General features: G+C 33.0%; 1 protein-coding gene across 2 annotated transcripts; it reads left to right on the top strand.

Annotated features, from left to right (window-relative positions):
* Positions 1-720: 720 nt before the first annotated feature.
* LOC123532634 (uncharacterized) lies at positions 721-10,422 on the top strand. 2 transcript variants are annotated; one of them, XR_006682688.2, is made up of 3 exons: positions 721-881; positions 3,556-3,641; positions 9,186-10,422. XR_006682688.2 is itself a non-coding variant. In XM_053517193.1 (3 exons), exons 1-3 carry the CDS (start codon positions 739-741, stop codon positions 9,279-9,281), a joined length of 321 nt encoding a protein of 106 aa, XP_053373168.1. In that variant the 5' UTR covers positions 721-738; the 3' UTR covers positions 9,282-10,422. The 2 variants fall into 2 exon arrangements, 1 of the variants encoding a protein (XP_053373168.1); XM_053517193.1 differs by having other exon boundaries at positions 3,556-3,637.
* The last annotated feature ends 1,762 nt before the right edge of the window (positions 10,423-12,184 follow it).

Below are 12,184 nucleotides of genomic sequence, written 5' to 3'. Positions count from 1 at the left end.
TACTTAAGTTCGTCTCGGACAGAATCTTCTGCCTTTATCTTTAATAGATTCAAGACAATTGTAAGTATGATTAGGAAGTTTGTCGCGCATGATAGATCTAGTCAGATCTGTACCTCAAGGTCAAAGTCACATATATATGCACTAAGTTTTCATACACATTCATGTATAAGTATTTCTTATTTCAGACTTAATTCTTAACAGACCTTAGACTAAAAGAAAATTCAAATGCTGTGCGTTATTTGATGTTTTGCGCATTAGAATTACGTCTGCACCTCCAATTTCAAGGTCAAAGGCAAGGTCACTTTCTGTTTTCATGCGCATCAATTAAATGTATATCATGCGGCATTGCCTTGACCATAAAGTATTGAAGCGAATTTAATGAACTTTCATCTTAATGTTAAGCATGCTCAGAAGTTATATCACTGGCAAGAGTTAAGTCCATATCTTTAAGGTTGAGACACGGGCAAGGTCATTAGAGCAAATTAGAATTAGGGAAAGGTTTGTCTAAAGTGTGGCAAAGATTATTGTAATAGATTTATATGTACACAATTATTGAAACTCACCGGTTTGCTTAGTAAAGTCATTTTCTAGATGAAGGAATGTTCATCCGTCCTTTAGAAAAAGCGCTTCCGAATTTTATATGTATGTAAGATGCAAGTACAGAGCATCTGCACATTCGATCTCCTACAATCGTCACATTTTATTTTACTTATGCACCGGTTCATCAAGAAAGTGAAAATGGACTTTTACAAACTCTTTATCAATGTGTACTGTATATTTGTTACTTTATGCCTGACAAACTGCGAAGAATGTGTAAAGGTGGACAACTGTCGGTGCAGAACTTCTAAGGGAACTGTAGACTTAAATAGGATGCCGAAATCGTAAGTTGCTGGAGATTACAATTTCCGTAGTTAGTTTAGAAGGCCTGTAAAATGCAGTAAATATTCACGATTTGCTTCTTTTCAAAATGTAAGAAAAACTAACAGTTTTTCCGTAAATGAATTCTATTGATTCGCCTGTCTTTTGTAGTGGGCACTTTTTTTGAGTAATATCTTTTACTTTTTTATTTTTTGCTGGAATTGACAACAGAATTAATACGATTAATGAAGTATCAAAAGGGTTATTTTGAGGGAACACAATTTCGACGGTAAACAATTACATGTAACAGCCAATGATCAAATACACATGCAAGTATATTAGTCAATATCGTAAGAATATATAACCGTTTCAAACTTCCTGTTTAGCAACAATGTTCTTGAATATTTGTAAGATCATGGACCGTATCGTTACTTTTAAGTTTAAAACATTAAAAGGCATATCAAATGTTAACTCAGTCGTACAGTAAGGAAAGATAAAATCTATCAAATTTTGCATCATACAGGCATGTTAACATGAAAAAAATGTAATAGAGCTGATTAAAAAATTAGGTATTTATTATGTTTCACAGTTATTAGGAAGTCGTCTTAATTTAAAAGATTTAAGAACGAATTTTGATTAGATTGATTCAAGAAGTCATCTTGATTCGAATGATTTAGGAAGTCATCTTTATTAGAATGATTTATCTAATTAGTTATGTTTGACAATGAACTGTATTTTAGAGGATATCAGTGTAGGACCGATCTTCCATCGACGTAGTAGTTTCGATAGAACTTTCAAAGATTTTAATCGTACATGTTCATAAAACAAACAAACAGAAATAACGTCACGGAAAAGCACGCAGCAATGCCCCTTCAGGGATTTTATATTATTAAAATAATTGTGATACCTGTCAGGGGCAATTTATGGTTTTTTTTCTAAAATTATCTTTTACTCTAGTGGCGAATTGAAATATCTAAAATCGATATATGTTAATTTCTTATTAAAGAATGGAATATTCGGAAGCTCAATCACATATATACAGTTTCATTATCTCTCTGCAGGCTGCCATTTTGAATTTTGATAAGAACTATTGATATATCTAAATTGTCCATACGGTTGACAGCTCCTTATTTGATTGATAGGATGAGATTTCTAGAGTAAAAATTAAAATTTGTAAAGATGATAACCGTTCATGTATATACTGATAAAATCTACATGAATATCCTTTGGAAGCATACAATGAAAAAACAAAACAAAAAAAAAAACAAAACAAAAAAAGTATAGCAGACTCGGTTCATGAGAGGTAATGGAAAGTACGTACAACATCCCTCAACTTTTCATTATTTTTATCATAAATCAATGGAATATGAGTTTACTTGCGACAATTAATATCTCACTCTTAATTATTATAAGTAGGATTGTAACCATCATCATTTTCTAAGTGCGATAGCTTCGCAATAATTTACTTTATCTCGGTGTGAAGTTATCGCTCGTAGAGTACAGTCTTAGTGTGTAAGTTATTTCGAAATAACGGAGGTATATGAACCGTGCCATGAGAAAATCAACATAGTGGCTTTTCGATCAGTATGTATCCAGACCAGCCTGCGCATCCGCGCAGTCTGGTCAGGATCCATGCTGTTCGCTTTCAAAGACTATTGTAATTAGAGAAGCCATTAGCGAACAGCATGGATCCTGACCAGACTGCGCGGATGCGCAGGCTGGTCTGGATCCATGCTGGTCGCAAAGCCGCTATGTTGGTTTTCCCATGGCACGGCTCATATGAATATTCTTGTGATATTTGAACGTATATTAATTGTTTAACGAACCAGCAGTCTCAGTACATCTTTGATTATACTAATTGTTGAAGAACTTTTGGAGCCTCACTAAAATGGTACCTATTCCTGCTTGTTTGTACATAGGCCTCCTCTACCTGCAGCATTCCTGTAGATGCTCAAATCACTTCGCATATACGACCACCATAACAAGACAATATGCCAGGTGCAAAACCCAGACCCCTAACTTAACGGTCAAGGCCACTCTTACATGTTTTCTTGTCCACTATGTCACTTTTGTAAGAAAAAATGGACTAAAACAATTGTACACACATTTAATACCTATACAACTAACTATGTCGAACTCAAAGATCAATGTCACACTTAAGAGGTGAAATGTTTACTTCGTTTTTCTTGTCCGGTCAGTAACTTTTGTTCGCATGAATATTCAAATAACTTTGCGCAATCAGCAAGGTGAAAGTACAAATTCCAGACCTATAGATCAAAGGTCAAGGTCATACTTTGAGGCAAAAGATTTTACATGATATTACTTTGTTGGTTTGAATAGAAAAATATTCGATTCACTTATTGCAAACATTCAGCATGCTGTGCGACATACAAGATCTTGGCCTTTACTTTAAACGCAACGATACCATCCAAAGATCAAACCTGCAAGCCCTTTTACTATGATTGTAGAAGCTATTTTCAAGAAAATATTGCTTGAAATTATGTAAAAGTAGAGTAAAAGTTTGTATTTAGTTCAGTTGATGGAAAACTTCAAAAACATATTTCTCTATTAGGAGCACAGATGAGTTATATTTCAGAACCTTAGCAGTGAAGTGAATTAATAGACTATTTAATAGTGAATGACACAGCGAATGAAATATTGACTATAAAAACAATACGTTTAATATTTGAATTTCAGATCATCAATAATCAACATTAAATGTAATAGAAGTACACCGGGATTATTGACCTCAGTAACAGAAGGCCCTATACCAGCGTTTGTACGTATGTAAACATAATATTTTTGCTTACCATACCGGAACTGCTTTTAATGTAGCAACTTTGTTCTAAACATCTGTATATTCATTTTTAGCTAATCTGATTTTTTTTTTAGAGTTAAAATCATCGCTTCATTGGCGTTGGCGTTGCCTGGTAAAGTTTTATGTTTAGGTCAGCTTTTCACTATCAATAGATGACACTGTACAGCAAGAAACATAACACCATCCTGCTTTTTTGCAAGAATTATGGCCCCTTTTGGACTTAGAAAATCAGATTTCTTGGTTAAGTTATGTGTTTAGGTCAGCTTTTCTTCTTAGCTATCAAAGCTGTTGCTTTAAAATCTTTGTTCACCATCAATAGACGAATCTGTACAGCAAGAAACATAACTCCATCCTGCTTTTTGCAAGAATTATGACTCCTTTTGGACTTAGAAAATATCAGATTTCTTGGTTAAGCTTTGCGTTCAACACGATGAATTTATACACTGACACAGGCACGATCTACCCTTTAATATCGCAACTTGTACTTCCGGACCACGAGGGAAGAATTTGCAAACATGACCTATTCTGCACATGCGATCTTTTAGCTATCTCATGTATAAATACCATCCCCCATGCTGTAAATATTTTACCATCTCATTCAGTGGCACCAGTCTAGAACTGATAATGCGCACATGTCATCTACTAGCCCTGTGTTTGATATAGTGTAACAAATTTCGGTGGGTGCTATTATTTATCCGAGCGGTCTAGATAAAAATACACTAATATCATAAAAAGTCAAAAAAAAAAGTATCAGAATGCAATAAGACTAAAATGAAAGTACTTAAAATGCCGTATATATAATTTTCCTAATGACTGCTTGTCGAATTGATTTATGTAGCGAAATTCCTATAAATTCTCAATAACTATTATATAAATTTTCTTCAAGCTATCTGCTTAGTGATTTGAAAGAAATGATTTGAAAATGATTAGCGTATAAAAGAATCAGAAGAATAATTAAAGATACTTAAAATGCCAAGAACTACAATGTATAAATGTATAAAAAAAATACAACAGTAAATAGTAAACCCTTAGCTTACAGCAAAATGTCTAACTAAAATAATCACCAGAATGCCACGACCCAGGCTTCTATGACCAATAGAGACACAAAATGTCCTTATGTGTTCTTTGTAGGAATATCAGCCTAAAGTCCTGGTGCAACTAGTATTACAAGCCACAAAAGACTCTTAAAATGCCACTAGAGTACTACGACCCGGGCCTTCAATGCCTTTCAATATATCTAGCTAAAGAATGCCTTTCTTTGGCTTTAAAATTGTCTACTAGGCACTGTCGTCCCAAAGTCCCAGCTTGACTAGTGCAACAAATAATTGATTAAATAATTAATTATTTTCGATGTGTCTCCTCCGAATACCAACAGCGAACTGAGTGTCATCTAAAAAGTAGCCAAGTCTTTTGACTTGCTTCTTTATCTGCGCATGCGCTTACATACTTATCCAATGGAAGTTCTTCTAAGAAATGCGTAGTGCTACTGAACATGAGTATGTACAACGTCCACTGATTGGATAAAAATACTTACTTTCATTTCTAATGAACGCCGTCCTGACAATGACTGAATATACATGTACGTACACGCAGACAATAAGGATTTATTGATACCTATTAAAATGAAGCTTTCAACAACGAAAGTGCATCATAAACAGAAGAATTATAAATGATTTAACGAAAAATGAATGCAATCAGTGCTCTAATTTACTTCAAATAAGTACGGTAAGTGACTGAACAGCATAATAAAGGGGAAAGAACTACGTAGCACCTATCGAAAGTAGTTTTGTTAAAAAGGCAGCAATTTTAAGGAACGATCTTATTAGAGTATCAAGGATATTTTGTCACAATAGAAATATGGTCGTCAGACTTCAAATCGCTTACCCCTCTCCGAAGTGGATTCAATATCTCGGTTGGTATAATTTTTAATGCGAGGAAGCCATCTAGGTTGCTTACGGAAGGTCGGTGATTACCCGTGTCTGAAATAATGCTCGGAGAGGCCAAAAGGACATGTTCATACTAGCCTATTATAAAAGCCTTTTCCTTTACTTAAAACGGTGAGTTTGGCTATGGCTAAGTTCACGAAATAGTGACAGCTTCATGACTGACGATTAACTAGTTAAGTGAAATCTTTAATATGCATATTAAAGATTTCACTTAATTAGTTAATCGTCAGTCATAAAGCTGTCACTATTTCGTGAACTTAAAACAGAAACGAAATATTCCAAATTAGTAAGAAGATAAGCACTGTGAATAACGGAAGTATGGGTAAAAGGAAATACTTCCAATCCAGTATAAAGGTTAGCATTGCGCATGATGTAAGTATGAGTAAAACAGAAACGAAATATTCCAAACTAGTACGAAGATAAGCACTGTGATAAGCACTAGTATAGGTAAAAGGGAAAAGCAAATATTTTCAACCAGTAAGAAGATAAATGCTGCACATAATCTAAGTATGAGTAAAACAGAAAACAAATATTCCCAACAATAAAAGTATTAGCGCTGCGCATAAAGTTAGTATCGGTAGAACGAAAAAAGAAATATTCCCAGCCAGTAAGAAGCTACATGTTGCTTATTATGTAAGTATGGGTAAAACGGAAAATGAAGTTTTAAAAATCAGTAAAAAGATTGATAAGCTTTGCGCATAATAAAAATATGGGTAAAACAGACAAATAAATGTTCCAAATCAAAAAGAAGATTGTCGCTGCGAATGATGTTAGTAAATAAAGTTTTCATATCGTATTTGCAGGTATTTGAAGACATCAAGATATATATACCTCGCTGCGTTAAGTCAAGAAGTAAAATTTGATGAAAAACTAGAAAGAGTTCGATAATCTTGATGATTTATATCATAGTATCACAATATGAACTAAACAATGTTGCTTTATATTAATATTTGACCATCAGTCGTGAGCTACAACTCTGCAATTTGCTTTCCATCTTTACATGAATTTTAGATATGGATAGGCTATTAAGCTTACTGAGTGCGGAAAAAAATCATATAGATTATATCAGATTTAGACACAAATGAATCTATTATTTTTTTTAATATACTTATTCTTGCACACCGGACTGGCGTTTCCGGTGATTTTACCCATGCCGGCAAAACCCATCTGGCACATGTTTGATTTGTATTAATAGACCCAAGGCAAAAGAGAAACACAGTTTTAATTCCACTGTACTTGAATATATGGTATATCAATCAACAGATCGGCAATGTAACGGAGGTTAAAGTCTTTGAAAAAGAAAATATATTTAATTTGCCCTTGTTCCATTTACTTGGAAATATATTTTCTCCTTACTCTACCAGTTAAAGACATAAGTGGTACTGTGACTGTAGGTTAATATTTTACTGGAGAACAATTTTAGGTGCCATTTAGTGCCAATAGTAACGGAGGTTAAATATATTACAATATTTTGAAACTTAAGTTAAGGATTACCAATACACTATTTGAGCTGCTGTTGAAACATAACATTTATCTTAATTCCTTTAACTTAAAAAATGTTTTTATAGCAGGAAAAAAAACATAAACTGAACAGCAACAACCTGAATACGACATACAATGTAACGGAAGTTAAAATTTGAGGTTTGTTTCTTCCAATCGGACATTGAAAGAATGTTGTAATGTTTTAATACTACTGTGAACATGAAATATAATTTCACTGCATTATTTAGATAAAGCTCCAACTATAAAAAGTAAGTTGAATAGATGTGATTGCAATAACTCTTAGTGTCATCTGTTATCTGTTTTGCTTTTTTTTATTCGGGAATGCCACTCATGCACGCAGATATACAAAAAGCTCAGCTATATAGGCACTATTTACCATATTGTAGGAGTGTATTTCGTCAATGCGGAACTCAACAGGCCTATAGATACCTGATATTTCCCGCTTTTCCACTTAAATTACCCATCTATTCAACATTGCCAAATAATTTTGAAATTATTTTTTGTTTATATTTGTGTTTTATTTATGTTTTTATTGGTGTATGTATTTGCTCATTTTATGCAAACTTATTTTTTGGTGGAATAAATGATATATCTATCACTTTCTCAATTTCTCGTAGTTCTGTTGTTTCTTTTACCTGCTGAAGCAGAGAAAAGTAACATAGTACGCGAAATCAAGACCCGGCAGCATGAGATAACCAGCTGTGGAATTCATGTTTTTAAACATTACAGTGCAGTGGCTACTCTTGCTCCTAATACTGACAATATTGAGAATACTCCCTTTGAAACAGGATATGTAGAAACAATGAGACCACTCCCTGAAACAGGATATATAAAACATTAAGATCCATTCCTTAAACAGAATATATCGAAACATGAGAGCACTCCATGAAACAGGATTCATAGAAACATTGAAATCTCTCCCTGAAACAAGATATATAGAAACATTGAGACCACTCTCTGAAACAAAATATATTGAAACGTTGAGACCTCTCTCTCTGAAACAGGATGTTTCAAAACATTAAGAACATTCCTTGAAACGGAATATATGTTGGCCCTAAATATTGAGATCACCCAATGAAACAGGATATGTAGAAACATTGATATCATTTCCTGAAAAAGAATTTATCGAAACACTGAGATCACTGCCTTAAACAGGATATATAAAAGTTTCTTTAGATATATTTATGCGTCATTATACCTCGTTAAGAATGAATATTTTTTCTTTGAACCAAGATATTAGTTCCCGACTTTAAAATTATATTTATACTGCCATCGACATAAAGCACTGTCCTCTGTTTAACATCCGTTACAATCTCTGTTAATTCATTTAAGTATATTTTTTGGCTAATATCAGTTTGGGCACATACGTGATGTTAGCTCCCAATAATAAACAGTTTTTAATAAATAGATAATGCCGTAAAGTAGTGGTCTGTTATACGATCACACCAGTTTGTTTCGGTTTTATTCTCAATTTTCTATATTTCTTCAAGAAATAGTAAACATTGTACATGTATCAAATTTCTCTTCTAAAATGCCGCACTGTTCCGTTACAGATTCGGCAGTATCATTACTGTTGCATTATGATAACAAAAAGATTGTGTAATATATAATAAATAAATATTACAAAATAAAACTACTTGATTCAAAAGTTTAACATCCGTTACTTATCACCTGGTTTGAAAATCACAAACGGTTACGTTATAATTGAATAAATTGTCAGAAAAAAAAATGACACCTTCTTTTTGATCACATTCTGACATTTTATTTTTGCATAACTAAAGATAACTTATATGAAATAATTTCATCTAGCTAACAAAATATTAACTGAAGAAAATAAAAATCGTTTGTTGGGAAACAATGCAATATTAAAATAGAGATTTTCCAAGGGGGTTGTTCAATATGTTCTCATGTATACCTGTAATTTCATAATGTGTTTGATTCAAAACTAAGAACGACATGTATTTTTGAGTTAGTTTGTTATAGTATTGTTATTTTGCTTATGTAAAGTTATTTTTGAAATGCATCCACATACACCACGCATGTTTTGCCTCATGTTTCAGGAAACAAAATACATGGATATATTGACATTTACAAGACTTAGTGCTATTTCATCTGGAAGCAACTTTGGATATAATATAATTCTTGGCTTTATCTGATAACTGTTTTCACATTACTTATCAAGATATGACATACGGTGACAGCTGAGAGGGCGGCAATATGAGATGCTCAATATGTTATCTGGATTTCTGAATGACATTTCCTTCGGAGCAACAATATCCTTATCAGTAGGGAAATCAATATGAATACAGAGAACAGTTTTACATACTAAATACTGAATGTGTTTAGTTCATACTTATTTATTTTAGCTAGATTGTGATGAAAGCTTCAAGTTTATTTCAACCACTCTTGAGTCCTCAACCTGGAGAAACAAGTACTGGTGTCATATCTATTTGACTGATTTATAGATTATTGTTAAATTACGTCAAATCAGTATCATATACATGTAATGGTTAATTATTGATTCATTGTGTTGAGTATTATATTTAATATTCAGAGATAATGGTAGAACATTTGTAAATTGCTTTTGAATTTTCACTGTTTGTGGAAATCGTACAATTTCAATTTCAAGTGTTTGCCTTATGTTTGTTTCTTAATATTACAAGATATGTAATCAGTGTTTAAATACGCCTGATCGCTATAAGCTATTGAAATAATTTCTATTTAAATTTGCAAGCAAATATAATCATTACTTTGTCATCTTGTAAAACTTGAAAATCTGTTATATATTTTGTTTTCTTCCTTTTCAGAACATTTTTTCTATCTATTGGACTAATTGCTAGTTAATGGTGTTGACATAATTTAGTGAGTGAACAATATGGCTTCCAGACTACTTAAAGTTTTAAAGTACTTCGAAACATTCTTCTCCTGAAGATTTTAATACTTTTGTTTCTGGAAAAAATGCTTGCATGATTAGGTTAGAAAACAAGACTTCCAATCAGGATTTAGTATATATGTGTATAATGCATTTACCACATAATGTCATATTTCTTTTCACCTTTCACAATTTACGACCAATGCAATTATATTAAGCAGATATAACAAGGAAACATTGTATGGAATGGATTCTGAAGTCTAGGCAATTCATAGTCAAACACTGAGCAATATCAAATTCGAATGTCGTCGTTAATAGCAATGGAATTTGAACATTTTAATGTACCATATTACCGCATCTCTTTCCCGCACTAATATATATGCTTCCATATACATGTAGCTGGTAGTAATAAAGTTTGCATATTTCTTCCTCTCACGTTTTTTATGAAGATCCGCTACCGGAGCATATTATGCATATGGATGAGTCAGTATTGAACCTCTGTGCAGAAGTTTTCGTTTGTTTGAAAGAATAGTAACCAACGTGTAGGATTGAAACTAAATAAATCAGTATCTAACTATAATATCCAACAGAACAGAAACCCAGCATCCAATGAACTTTCTTACCAACGATTAAAGTAGTGAAAATTCCACGTGGTTCTCTTGACATCCAAGACTATTATAACAGGTAACATCTTATACTATACATATATGCGTAGGTTTTATGTCTTGATATTAATTAGCATATTTTCAATTTTGAAATAATGTTCTCTTATCCCAGATAAATACTGATTCGAATTTGTTTCATCAAGGTTGCATGTACACGTGCTTTCACTGCTCCAGTCTAAAGACATGCTCTTGATAATGCTGAACCTGTTCTTGACCTCCTGTAACTATCATATCGGAATTAACTTGTTTGATTCTTCTTTGGTCATATAAGAACAAGACTAAATTAAACTTATAAATGAAAAGAAAAAGCTAGCAGGATATTAATGGGATATATTTACAGAATGTATTTATAGTCACAATTAGATATCAAAGTCCCTGTTTCTAAGGTGACAGAAGCATTATAGCATGGTCATACATACCTCGCCTTCAGATATAATTCTAAGAGCTTGCTCTTCCAGTAACAGACGAACTACTGCTGTGTAACTGTAAACGTCGTCTGCTTGAACTTCTGCTTGAATAGTTTCCAAATTTTGTTTTGCGGTTTATGACGTATCTAACAGAGCCTGCAATATTTTCGTTTTTGTCGTGTTCAGCGTGTGTCGAGTTTTCACTTTTTCTATTTTCGTAATGTTTCATAAGTCCTCTTACAGTGGAAAAGGAAAGAATTGTTTGTATGAAAACATTTTCAGTGGACTACAGCTGAAGGGATTTCCCCTTCTCTGAAAGGTTTGATCTAGGAAAATTACCTTTGAATATTCTTTCCTGACATATTACCATTCTATGACAGGTGAGGAAGAACTGAAAACATCAGCGACAAAAAGTAAATCGTAATGCAAAAAAATGTGTCAAATAAATATCGCTTAATCACCGCGTTTCGTTATATCAAGATAGCTTATTAGTCAATGTGCCATCGAGACAAGGTCCTATATTTCATTTCGCTTTCTTCTCTGGGCATTGTTCGGAAATTGCGAACTCAGTATTAGACACACATCCCATTACAGACATATCAAATATACGTGTTAAAACGTAATTCTTGATATAACTTCCTGACTTAAAGTAAGCACATCTCTGTCACAGATTAACACAGTCACCATTCTACTAAGATTCACATACAGGCATGTGTTTTTATTTCATTTTCATTTGCGATCCCAGTTATGAATGTAGGGAGAACTTCTTGAAGAATTTAATTTAAGAATTTAATCAACTTTGACGCTCGGTCACCTACTTATAATACGAAATCCATTTCTATGTTAAGATTAACATGTAGGCAACTGCAAGTAGATTAACAAGTAGGCATCCGCAGAATGAAAGAACTTAAGTAGAATTGATGTGCATTTCCGTGGAAACTTTGGATCATTTATATTAAAAGATAAATCGTAACTATAAAACAACACTTATTGGTGTATGTTTACTCTCTTACAGAAAATGTCACTTGCCCTCCTCTTGTGTAACTTGGAGAACCTGTCAATCACTTACAGAAAACTGGTTTCTGCAATATGTTTGCATTATCAATTTGTTCAGT

Source organism: Mercenaria mercenaria, chromosome 11, assembly GCF_021730395.1.
Source record: "Mercenaria mercenaria strain notata chromosome 11, MADL_Memer_1, whole genome shotgun sequence".
NCBI classification, from domain to species: Eukaryota; Metazoa; Mollusca; class Bivalvia; order Venerida; family Veneridae; genus Mercenaria; species Mercenaria mercenaria.
This window is presented reverse-complemented; position numbering and strand designations above follow the sequence as displayed.